Genomic DNA, 13373 nt, shown 5'->3' with positions numbered 1-13373 from the left:
ATTAACTTTGATCTCTTGGTTAGCAAAGTCATATTTTTAATAGTTTAATTTTAGGCTGGGTGAGGTGGCTCACGCCTGTAATCCTAGCACTCTGGGAGGCCGAGGCGGGAGGGTGGCTTGAGAACAGGAGTTTGAGGTTGCTGTGAGCTATGCTGATGCCACTGCACTCTAGCCTGGGCAATAGAGGGAGACTTTGTCTCAAAAAAAACCCCCAAAAGTTTAATTTTAAAAGCTTTTATTTTTGTTCAAGACAACTTGCATTTTAATAACACTTTAGTATGTTTGGATAATGTGAGGACTTGAAGAGATTATTGAAATGCAGTGTGTCCTCCTCTCTCAGCTGAGCAGACAGATTCACCTGGATAGGTGAAGTGACACTCCTCAGGTAACATGGAGAGGAGTTGAGCTTCTTGGGTTAGAAGTTGACTCCTAGTCCGGTGCTCCTGAATAAGCTGTGCTGCCTTATTCATTCCTTTGCCCCTTTTCTGTCTTTCATCCCTGCACCCCCCCCCCCCAAATTCAGCTCAGTGAGAGTAGGGGCCCAATCTGCCCCCTTTTGTTCTGAATCCTCAGCATGGAGCATAAAGCCAGCACATTGTGGGTGAAAAACCAGTATTTGCTAAAAATGTTAGCTTCCCTTCTCTTGCATCTGTTGGTGGGTTAATAGCTTTCTTAGTATTTATGAAAGATTGACTATAGATCATGTTCAGTTGGCACATTCTTCAGTGGGAATCTTGGGGGCTAAAATGACTTATTTCCATGCAAGTGGAAGCTGCACTTTCCCACATGGGCTGCCCCCTGCATACTCAGCGTTGCTCACTTTCATCTTGCATTGTTATGTGCACACTGTCAGCTGCCCTGCATGCTTAATGGAAAATTTACATTCCACTGCCTGGATTGGTTTGTTAACCAAAAGCCCATTGAGGAAAATAAAACAAAACAAAAAATAACAGCGGTGAAAATAGTAAGTATGGTGTTGTAAGTTAGGAAGGGATACAAAAGAAAAAACAAACAATTAAAAAATACTCCCTCCCCACCCCCCAATGCTTGGTTAGTAGCAGTTCCCGTAACTTCTCCTGATAGTTCTCTTGGGTTAATCAGTTATTTTTTAACTTTATGGGGGTCATATTATTCTCTGCAGCATAGCATTAGGGAAACCTATGTACACTTACTGATGAATGCCTTAACAAGTATTCAAGTACTGTTTAGTTTTCCTATAAGATAAAGTGCTCGATGCAAATAATTATTTTTAGAATGAAGTTAATAAACTTGAGGTTTAACATTATATATTCAGTATATTCAGAATGCTTTGGATTATCTGATCTTTTAAAATATCCCACAGAATGCAGTAAAGAGAAAATTAAACCAGAATGTCAGTAGCTTAAAAATTTGTGATATGTTGGGAAATTAATTTGATGGATCAAATTTTGCTGAAAAGACTAAGCAACATGAACATTTATAAAAGTTTGCAATTAAGAGTTTTCCAAGGAAGGAATTACTTATGATTGGTGTCTTATCTTTTGGGTCACTTTTAGGCAAAAAAGAAATCTTTTGCCTTGCTATATTTTAAATAACCATATGTATTATTTGTTTGTTTGCTAATTTGTTTTGAATTGTATTCCTGCATCAATGAATGCAGGCTTTCATCTAGAAAATGGTTCAAAAAGCAAACATGCAAACTGATGCTATGGTGTTCATTATTGGCAGGAAAATAACCCTTTGAATAAGAAATGATAATCCATACTTGACAGATGAACCCTAACCTTCCTCTGGGAATCAGCCCCTGGACTGGGTACAAAAACATGGGGACCAGTAGAGGACCTGGGTAGAGATTCGTGGTTTCATCAGCTCAGAGAAACTAATTGGACCCTTCTGGGAATGTCCTAAACAGCTTGTTCATTATAATTAGAGACATCTTCTATAACTAGGTTCTCACTGTTTAGAATGGTTTGAAATTTTAAAAGTTATTATTTAATAATGCTGATGAAAATATTCTTTCTAAAATATTTCATTGGCTGGCCTGATTTTGCCACCATGCCTGGAGACTGGAATTTATAGAAGTTTTGGGGGTTAACACATTTCAATTTTCATTCCACTGGGGTTGTACACAAATTACACTGCTAGAGCCGTGTAGTTTTAAGAGTACTCAGAAAATATACATATATATTATATATATATTCATATATATATATATATATGAATCATGTAAAGAATATTTGACAGGTAGTAGCCAAGGGGAGAGAAACTTGAGTGTATTTGAGAAGATATTGGGACCATTGAATAAAAGTGATCTAGATGTGCCAGTGTATATAAATAGTTGCATATATTCAGTTACATGTAATTCAAAAAAGATCTTGTTTAAATGGGAACAAATATGTGTCTGCTAGTGGCCAGTTTCTGTCTTGAGTAGCATCAGCAGGCTGCAAGGCACAGCAGGAGCAGACCTGGGTTGGAAACCAGAAGTGGATTCATGTGACTGCTTCTTTCTTATTGTGTGACCTTGAGAAGTGGAGAGGCTCATCTTTTCTCTTCTATACGATTAGAATAGTCCGGACTCATAAGGTTATTTCGAGGAACAAATGTGAATACAAATGAAAGCATTTTGTAAATTCTGATGGGCTTTACAGTTGTAAATTTGTTTGAAAGTAACTGACTTAGAAAGATACTGTGAAAAGTCCAAGTACCACATGGAAAGTGTTTGACACAGTTCTAGACATGATATATGCTCAATCATCTCAACCACAATCGTTTCTGGGTTTGACTTTGTTTATTTCCCTTGATAATGGGTCCTATTTTTCCCTTTATTTACATGTTTTATAGCTTTTGTTTTTATACTGGTCATTTTGTATGAAATTTTGTGTAAAATTTGTGGAAATAGAAAGTAGATAATATTTGCTCCCCCCTTCCAAAGTACCCCCCTCCTCTGTCAGGCTGTTAGGGAACAGGGCTGTCTCATAGTGTGATTCATAGTTGAGCTGGATATAGGCTGGGTTTGTAGCTTTAGTTAGTTTCAGCTTACCACTGGTTTCAGACTCTTAGAGGATGAAATTGTCGGGTATGGCAGTCTAGTTCTGTATTCTGTGCTCTTGGCCGACGAATGACCCAACACACCAAGGGAAGCAAGAGGTGAAATTTATTGAGGGGGAGCACAAGCAAGAGCAAGAGCAAGATACAGGCTTACACAGCAAGATACACACACCACAGATCACGACTGGACCCCCTGTCATAGCAAAAGAGACCTTGGTTATAGTCTGGGTCTTGTTTTATAGTGTCAGGATTGGACCCTCCTTGTGGCTCAGCCATCACCATGGAACCACTTTGATGGGACAGTTGGGAGGTATATGACCTGAGTCTTACTGCGCATGCGGATCTCCCATGAGCCTCTCAGAAAGCTCATTGTTCCAGTCACTTTCCAGACTCCATTGTACCTACGCTGATTGGCCTGTGGGCCAGAGTTCGCTTTTGCGGTTTGCACGCTAAGTTCTGATTCACAGATTCATGGGGTGTTCCCTCCTCCCCCAGTATGGTAGTCACCTACCTTGTCCCCAAGAAGCAAAGGTCCCTAGCTGTCTAGCTAACAAAATCGGGGCTTGCTCTCTCTCCAACAGGACTTGGGGTTAATATTGGTGAGATTTAGAAATCTGTCTCCACAGTTCAGTCCAGCCGTTAGCTGTTTACACCACTGAAGAGTCTTTCTGTTATCTGGCCCCACTCGAAGCTTCCCACACCGGGGGATTTCTTTCTCTGTTCTTTTGCCCTGCTCTTAGCTTTTGTTACACTTCTGTGCACTTGAAGAAGACCCCACGGGGAAGACTTTGTGGGTGGTAAGGACTTTCTGTACATCTGGGTCTTCTTTGTCTTGCTGACCAACACAGGCTGACTATTTACGAAGGTTTGTTCCTCTGCCTTCTATGCCCCTCGGGAGGAAAGCAGCTGCAGATTTCTTCTCACTTGCAAAGGGTTCATTCCTCCCTGGAATTTAGTTCACCTACACTTCTTTGCATCTTAAGCTCTTTAATGGGTTTCTGAAAACTATGATATTTAGCGTATCCCTTAGTTTTATTGTTAGGGTGAAAGCAACGGTATCAACAATCTACTTCCTAACCAGAAGTTAGTTATCTTTTAGTGAGTCCACTATTCTTTTGAAAACATTGATTGTTGTCCTCAACTCTTGTTATACAGCCTTTCTTTTTCAAATGTCCCTTTTAGTCCATGCATCTGAAGCATTTCCATGATAAATGACTTCATTGCTTAAAGTTTAGGAAATATTCCCACCATGAAATATCTTCTGATAGAGGCACTCTCCACTGTCAGTTATGAGAGGTACCGTGGACAACAGTCACGCTCAATCTGGTAGATTGCACCATTGCTACTCATCAGCATCTTAGCCAATCTTTCTTCAATTTAAAAAATTGTGATATTGGAAAAAAAATGAATGATTAGCCAAAAAAAATCTCTTTAGAACAATCTATAGTTTGAATGTGTCTGGTTTATTGACTCTTATTTAAATCATTTTTTACTCTAGTGCCTTTTAAAAATGTTTGGCCCTTCTCATTTATCAAAAAGTGATGAAAATTGATTAAATATTTTGTAAAGGACTTTGCTCTTTGATGCTGTGTGCTGTGTTTTTTATGTGGCAACAAAGATAATCATTTTGAGAACTTTTTTTTTTCTTAAATTCATACAATAATGAAATAGAATGGAAGGCTCTTCGTTTAGGTTGGCCTATGCAAGTAAGTAACTTCAGTACATCTTTTTCCTCAACGGATAAATCTATCTCATGAACAGTCACAAAAATCTGATATATTTTTTAAACGTTGTTGAAAATTGAGCTTTTAAATTGTGTAATCAGTTATTATAAGAGGTCAGTGGTCATTAGACTCTTGTGATGTATAACAGCCTTGTTTCCCTACATCCTTAGATTCAGTTTGGTTTTCTTGGCCCAGGGTTTCAAGAAGTGAGTGCTGAGATTTGAGGCAGATGGTTTCTCCAAAGCTGAGGGCCCCAACCCCCAGGCTGTGGACCAGTACCCGTCCTGTTAGGAAACCAGGCCACACAGCAGGAGGTGAGCGGTGGGGGAGCCATCGAAGTTTCATCAGTATTTACAGCTCCTCCCCATCGCTGGCATCACAGCACAAGCTCCGCCTCCTGTCAGATCAGCTGCAGCATTAGATTCTCATAGGAGCATGAACCCCACTGTAAACTGCGCATGCGAGGGATCTAGTTGCTCACTCCTTGTGAGAATCCAGTGCCTGATGATCTGAGGTGGAGCTGAGGTGGTGATGCTAGTTCTGGGGAGCGGCTGCAAATACAGATTATCATCAGCAGAGAGGTTTGATTGCTCAGTAAATGTAATGCGTTTGAATCATCCAGAAACCACATCCTTCCACCCCCAATCCATGGAAAAATTGTCTTCCATGAAACTGGTCCCTGGAGCCAAAAAGGTTGGGGACTGCTGCTCTAAAGCATTCAGTGTAACAACCCTAGGGAATAATATTGCCACTTCATTAATTAGTTCATGGAGCATCCCTTTGGGCTAGTTTAGCAGGATTATAGCATTTTTACAGGTCAAGAAATTTAGATACAATGTATTGAATTGATTAATGTACAGAGTTTAAGGCAATCAGTGTCGGAATTCAGAATTTCAAACGTTGGGTCAAGGTACTCAGTTTTTCAACCTTGATCTTGTTATTCTAAATATGTATTTTTAAAACACCAATTTTCATTTCAGTGAGTTTATATTTCATAGCAGACAGATTAATGCAGGTTTTAACTTGGATATTGACCTAGCTGTGATATTGACTTACTGAGCGTCATGTGGATTTGTGAGCTTAAACTACTTTCTTAGACTTACAGGTTCACATGAAGCATTTTATTTTTATCTAAGCATCTGTGACATAAACACAGTCTAAATAAGATATCAGAGACAGAGAGATATAGTGGAAAGAGCACGTGATTTGTATCCAAAGACTGCACTAGAGTCATGGCTTACCCCAGTCTAACAGGGTGAGCATGGTTAAGTCACTTTTGCCACCTTTGACTTTGGAAATACAAGAATAATTTAGTTTATCTGTCTGTCTGTCTATCTGTTTAATCTCCACTCAGAGGGTAGAAATGAGAGTTCTGCCAGCGTCTTCAGCCTGTCTTCAGAATGACCCCTCTCTAATACGTGAGGCTAACCTACTTCTCAAAATCCTAATAAACTGGATTTTCCAAGACCGTGTTGAACCCAGCACAGAATCAAGGCAAGAGGTCAGGCATCCGCATGTCTTACCGTTACTCGGTAGTGATTCCCTCACCAAATGACAAAGCCAACCAGGAGCATTAACTCTGCTGGGTCCAAAATGACAGCTTGAGTTTTGCATTAAAACCTTTTCATTTGATTCGGTTTCATTAACAGATTGCACAATTAACGCCGGTCAGCCTGCTCCCTCGTGAGACCCATCCCTGGGCACACGGAGTCTGAGTGAGAGTGCCTCACGCTCCGTCCCTAGGGGTCCACCCCTTCATGACTAGGTGTACTTATACTTAACATTAGTCTCGTACTCGAGATACTGCTTATTTTCAAAGGGCAAGGGCAAGTGTATGGATTAATAAGAAAATTGATAAAATTAAAATAAATTGTAATTTATTATCGTATTTTCCATTATCAAAAGCCATATTGTCTTTAGATTACCACCAATTGACCAACGCTTCATCCCTGATTAGGGCTCTGGTAAAGCTCTCCTTATATGTGGTGGATTTGGTTTAATTTGTGTGTGTGTGTGATTTAATATTTAAAATGCCAATTAGAAAAATGGATTTTAAATGAAACCAGATATATATATTTTTAAAAGTGCTAATCATTTTATATAATGGTCTTACTTTTTTTTTTTTTTTACAATTCAGGTATATTTTAATACTTCAAGTAGTTTTTCAGATTATTTTACTAGTATATCTGAAAATAATAATTTAGTTTTTTTAATTACAGTAACTTAAAGAAATATATATTTAAGATTAGTCTTCAATTCATGATTAACCATGAACATTGGGGGAATATTTTTGCTTTGCTGAATGAAGAAAACAACTATCATTCAAACAGATGGTTTGATTTAATTCAAGCAACAACTTATATATATGCAAAATAAAATTATGTAATTATTTTAACAATCATGTTTTATGAATTTCTGCATATTGTTTATAGCTATCTATGATCTAAAGCAAAATAGCTTAATTTAGACAACTCAAAAAGATTGTAAAAGTTATTTTGTTTATATAACTTATTTACTTTCACCTTTAATTCAACAATTCAACAAGGTTTTTGAACCACTGAGGTGGGTATGGTAAGGCAGATACACATTGTAACAATAGCATCGGAGTGTGAAGCATGTACTTAGTGCATTGCTAGGTGATATAGAAGTTAACTAAAAAGTAACAGCAGGAACAGGCAATTAAAAACCAAATAAATAAAATATATAATATGTCAGATGGCGATAAATGCTAGGAGAAAAAACAAAATGAGGCAGGGACGGGCAACAGAGAACCAGAGATGTGGGCAGCAGCTTTTAGGCCAGTGGTCAGGGAGGCAGTGTAGTTGTGTTTTAGAGGTGGGGAGGATTTTGATAGGAAGAAACTATTATTAGAGGTGCAGAATCAAAAAAAGGCCTGTCTTTCACCTGGGCAAAAACTCATTTGCAGTCAAATCATTCCAAGACTTAAGAGTAAGCAAAGCATGCTGCAAGAGGGATTTGCAGTCATCCAAGGACATTGTGAAGCACAGCCCTGGCCTCAAAACTGCATTCCTTGTATATCAAATCTATTTTCTTATGCTATACTATGAACTAAATAAATCCAGAGACTCTTGGGATTGATCAAGAATAAGCTCACAATAAATTCTGTTAAACTAAAAAAATTGCTTACCCTTTGTTTCAGCAAATTCCCAATTCTAATAATTTATTCTGCAGGTATATTTACATATTTATGCAAATATGTATTTGCAAGGAGATCCATCATGACATTATTTGCAATAGCAAACGTCGGCAAACAATCAAAAGGGCCATTTAGGGACAGGTTAAATAAATTATGGCACTTTTCCTGGAATGGAATATAGACAGCTGGTATAAAAAATGAAGCAACCCTCACTCTAAGTACCAATTTGAAGCAATCTCCAGGATACATTATTAAATTTTAAAAAAGCAAGGTGCTGAAGCAGACTTTCAGTTGTGTTTAAAAATTATATGCATATGATATCTATATAAGATAATATGCATATGTAGAGAGACTAACTTTGAAGAATATTGCTAACTCTGGTTGCAGCTTGGTTGTTACGGAATAGGAGTGGAATGACACTTCCTTTTTACTACATGCCCCTTTTAATCAGTTAAATTTTGTCCAGGTATACACATCACCTGTTAAACATTTTTTAAAATGTCCACATTACTGTAAATGTCAGTTTAAGATCAAGAACCTGTGGGTTTAAAATGGTAAAAGTTATTTTGATTAAATTTTTAAAATTTTACTCTAGGCCAGTGCGGTGGCTCATGCCTGTAATCCTAGCACTCTGGCAGGCCAAGGTGAGAGGATTGCTTGAACTAAGGAGTTTGAGACCAGCCTGAGCAAGAGCAAGACCCCATCTCTACAAAAAATAGAAAAATTATCCAGGTGTCATGGCACACGCCTGCAGTCCCAGCTACTTGGGAGGCTGAGGCCAGAGGATCGCTTGCTATGAGCTACCATGACACCACTGCACTCTAGCCAGGGTGACAGAGTGAGACTCTGTCTCAAAAAAAAAAATTAATTAATTACAAATAAATAAATAAATTTTACTCTAAATTGGAGTATCTTTTAAGTTTCAATAAGCGTTTATTGTGCAACTAGCAGGCATTGCCAAGCACTGTTTTAGGTACTGGAGATCCACAGAAAAATTCTGTCTTCTTGTTTCTCTCAAAGATGGTATAATTCTACAGAGGAGAGAGTTCCATACATGATTTAGGACTAATATTTGATTTCTAAAATTACCAGCAGAGTGCATAGCAAATAGTTAGAGGTTAATTGATGTAGGTTCACTAAAAACTCTGCCCCTTATTATTTATGATTTTAGGCAAATTAATTAATTAAGCTCCAGTTTCGTCATGTAGAACGGGGCTATAGTAATGATACTTTAGGGCATTGTTTTGATGATTAAAAGATACACAAAGCATGTAAATTACTTAGTACAGTGCCTGACATGAAATATAGTTCAATAAATGTTAGCTTTTTTTTTTTTTTTAAATCAGTTCCTTTTACTTACACATTTTCCTTTCAAATCACGGAAGGGAAAACTCTAAAAACCAAAGTGCTGTCATCAGTATTATAGTGGCAGTAGCAGTTTGAGACAGAAAGCTCAAGAAAGAATGAGCAGGGAAGGATTGCTGATAACTGGGCCTTGAAGAGCAGGTGGGATTCTGGCAGGTAGAGAAGTAGGGAGGGCCTTTTAGGCAGAGGGGCATGGTGAGCAAAGGCAAGGAGTGGGTGCAGGAGGGTGTTTGGGAATGGCGAGAGTAGCAGGTCTCACAGCAGACAGTGCACTGCCGGGGTCTGGGCGGGCGGAAGGAGTGTTGGAAGATGAGGGCACCAAGACAGCAGTGCTTGGCTCTTGGGGTTCTTGCCAGCCTGTCTAAAGAGTTGGGCTTTATCTTCCAGTGCTGGAAGGTGGAAACCAGGTGGCAGGAGACTGAAGAGAGAATAGAGCTGGAGGAAGTGGGAATATGAATAATAAAGAGAGGGATGGGGGAAGATGTACTCGAGAGGGCCACGGGTCAAGGGAGAAATTGAAGACAGCAGATGGAGGGTGGAGGGTCTTAGAATGAATGGAACAAGTAGAGATGGCAGGGGACAAGGTCACTATGGGGGATTAGCTTTGTAAAGGGATACAGACCTGAGACAGGAGAAGTGGTGAAGATGCAGATGAGGTAGGTTGTGGATGGGAGGAAGGTTGAGGGGCTTCGTGCCTGTTGGCTTTTATTTTCTTGAGGTCTGGACACCGAAGAAATGATCTGCTGAGAGTGTGTGTGTGTGACCGGAGTGGGACTTTAGTGCTCAGCATGAGAGGCAAGGACTTGGACCATCCATTGTAGGAAATGGAAAAAAGAATTGATTTGCAGGGAGTGGGGGGCTGGCTGAGCAGTACTGAGGGCCACTCGATGCTGAAATCCAGTCTTAGGCGAAGGCTCCCCAAGGGGCTGTGTGTGGTTCTCACAACAGCCTGGACCCTGGAAAGGGAAGGAGAGAGAAGGGGATCAGACCTACCAGATACAAGGGCTGCAGAAATCGAGGGTGCTGGCGTGAGTGTGCCTGACGGACAGGGAGAAAGTGAGGCCCCGAAAAAGTGGACAAGGTCAGTCTTAAGAGGATAGGGTGGGGTCAGGCACCTGGCGGGGGTCATGGGATCAGAAAGCAGGTGCAATGAGAATGGAAAAGGAGAGATGACAAGCACAGTGCGCTGAGCCTCGGGCTAGGGCACTTTAGACCTCAGGATTTTATAGGATTATTTTATTGCTGTTTTTCAGAAGCACTTGTTTAAAAATTGCCTTAACATTTTTACAAAGGTCCACATTTTCTGTTTTGGATACAGATCATGAGCAGTATGCCTAGGGCTTAAGGAGAATTTTTCTTTTCTTGGGAGCTTTGTTACGGGCATGTAATATTGATAGAAGGTGAACTCAGAGTGTTTATACAAGTGGGAAAAAAGCAAGGGTTTTTACAAAGGCACAGCCAGTCTCAGCTTGTTCCCTAGAAACCTGTAGATTTTCCTCATAGGGAAAGAAAAGCTAATATAAGCTTAGTGGTTTATATATATATTTTTTCTTTGCTTTTAAAGGTGAAACCAGTAATCCACAGCAAGATCAATGTGTCAGCTCGCTTTAGAAAACCGCTTCAGGAACCCTGCACTATCTTGTAAGTTGGACCCTTTTACATTTCAAGTTAAAATTGGCTTGATGGTTTCCTCTGCGTGTGGCATTTGTAGTGTAGTTTTAAAGGCATAACAGTTTCAAATGGTTTGGCTCCTTCTTTTCCAGCTTGATTGCAAATGGAGACCTCATAAACCCAGCTTCTCGCCTCCTCATCCCTAGAAAAGCCTTGACTCAGTGGGATCATGTACTGCAGATGGTCACGGAAAAAATAACTCTGAGGAGCGGGGCTGTCCACAGGTATGGCAAGGCGAGCTTCCTGCAAGAGAGTGGGTTCTGGAATTGTTGGAGACATTCCTTGGTGGCTCCGGAGTCACTGGTCTCTACATTTGAATTTTGGCTCACTACTTAGGCTTTAAGGGTGTGCCTCCGTTTCTTTATCTGTAGAATGGCTGTGTAATATTACTTACCTCATAGGATTGTTTTAAGGAACGGGGTAATCGACATAAAGAGCTTAAAACAGTCATTGGCACACAGTAACACATCAGCAAATATTAACTATTTTTATTATTCTGGTTTAAATAGGCAAGCATCAACAGGGCTTTAGTTGAGAAGGACTTTTTTTGAGTGAGTCAGCCTATTAATGAATTGTCTTTCCCCCCCAGGAGATATTTATGATTATTTGATTGTCCAAACTATTTGCCTAGGGTAAAAAAATCAGATACCAGGAAGTGTTTAGTGGGTTTAAGGATGAGGCTGGTTAGAGAGGAAAATTTAGTAGCGTTGTCTAAATGTAAGAAATCAAAAGCGTATTTTTAGTTCTAACTCAAGTGAAGATTGAAATAATGGCATTAAAATGTGATGCCTATGAAATTTATCCCTTGATAGAAGCTGACTTATTTATTTTACTTTAGGTGGGAAAGTTATAAATATACATGTGTATGACATATTAAGAGTGTGTATGTGTGTGTGTATACATATATATATACATATATACACACATGTATACACACACACACACACACACATGAATATTTCAAATCCAATCAAGAGTTTTCTGCTAGAGACCTACCTTTACCCCAGTCTCTCTGATACACTGCACTGGTAGAATACACTCTTCCTTTCAAGTTCTTATGTTTCATATATGTATAAACACACATGATAAAATAAGTTATCAAATGATTGACTATTATGTCTTTCAGTTTAATGTATGTACAGATTAATGTATATATATTTACATATATTAATATAGTTTCATGGCCATTGAGATTTTAAATACAATTAGGTATATTAATTGAAAGTAATACTTTACATGTGGCAAAAAAATCCAAATATGGTATAAATAAAAAGTATTTCTCCCACCTTAGGCAACCCCATCCCTTTCCTGCATCATTCCAGAAATATTCTGTGCATATGCAAGCACATATCATATATCTTTTATTTTTTAAAAAACATAAATGGGAACACATACACATGTATAAATAAATAAATATGCACACATACCCCTTGCTTTTTTCCTGTAACAAATATTAGAGATTATTCTTGCCAGCACAAATAAGTCTATTTTATTATTTTTAATGACTATAAAGCATTCCATTTTATGAGTATACCCCAATTTATTTTAATAGTCTCCTTTTGATGGACATTTAGATCATTTCCCATCTTTTGCAATCACATGCATATGTCTTTGTGTATAAGCAGAGTTTATCAGGGGACTAAAGTCTAGAAGTTGAATTGCTGTGTTAAGTGGCAAATACATTTAAAATTTTGATAGATATTGCCACTTCTCTTCCAAAGAATTTATACTAATTTAAATTCTTACCAAAAGTTCACGAGAGGGTCTGTTTTCCACACTTTTATCTATATTGTAAAGCTAACAGGACCTTTTGTCTTTTCATTCATGTTAAATAAAAATAGTATTTCATCGTTTCTTGATTTTTTATTTATTTGATATACAACATCTGTTGATTATGTCTTATGTGCCAGTCATTATTCTGAGTGCTTTATAGTTTTAACTTAATTCACTCAGGGCCCCTATGAGGTAAGTAGTGTTATTATTCTCTTTTAATAGACATGATGTGTGACACACAGAGGGGAAAGTTACTTGCCCAGAGGTTATGCAGATTCTGAGTGGCAGGGCTGGGACTCAAGCCTAGGAGACAGTCTGGCTCCACAGTTTATGCTCTTAACTACTTAGCTACTCCCTAAATAAATGCCAGAGATTTATATTTCATTATATATGAGCTATCTGTCATGGTTTTTGTACATTTGTCTTATTGATTTATAGGCACTTTTTACATATTGGGGAAATTACCTTTTCTGATGTTTTAAGTATGTTTCCAGTTTGCATTTTCTTTACATACAAAACTCTTGAATTTTGATGCACATTTTCAATCTTTCTTTATGATCATTTTTATGGGTAGCTTAGATCTTCCTCAATCCAAGATTATAAAAATATTCTCCCATGTTTTTACTTCGTACTTTTTTATTTTGTTTAACCCTTTG

The 13373-nt window shown here is 38.5% G+C and overlaps 1 protein-coding gene across 4 annotated transcripts in view; it reads left to right on the top strand.

The window, feature by feature from the left end:
• Positions 1-13373, top strand: part of DCDC2 (doublecortin domain containing 2) — a 156657-nt gene that overhangs the window by 35960 nt on the left and 107324 nt on the right. For all 4 annotated transcript variants that reach the window (XR_001151390.2, XM_012753628.2, XM_012753625.2 and 1 more), the window contains exons 4-5: positions 10838-10914; positions 11037-11168. Coding sequence is in view for 3 of the 4 variants with exons in the window: in XM_012753628.2 (XP_012609082.1) it covers positions 10838-10914; positions 11037-11168 (209 nt within the window). In the remaining variant the exon portion in view is untranslated. The remainder of the gene's footprint in view (positions 1-10837; positions 10915-11036; positions 11169-13373) is intronic.

Source organism: Microcebus murinus, chromosome 15 (genome assembly GCF_040939455.1).
Source record: "Microcebus murinus isolate Inina chromosome 15, M.murinus_Inina_mat1.0, whole genome shotgun sequence".
Classification (NCBI taxonomy): Eukaryota; Metazoa; Chordata; class Mammalia; order Primates; family Cheirogaleidae; genus Microcebus; species Microcebus murinus.
This window is presented reverse-complemented; position numbering and strand designations above follow the sequence as displayed.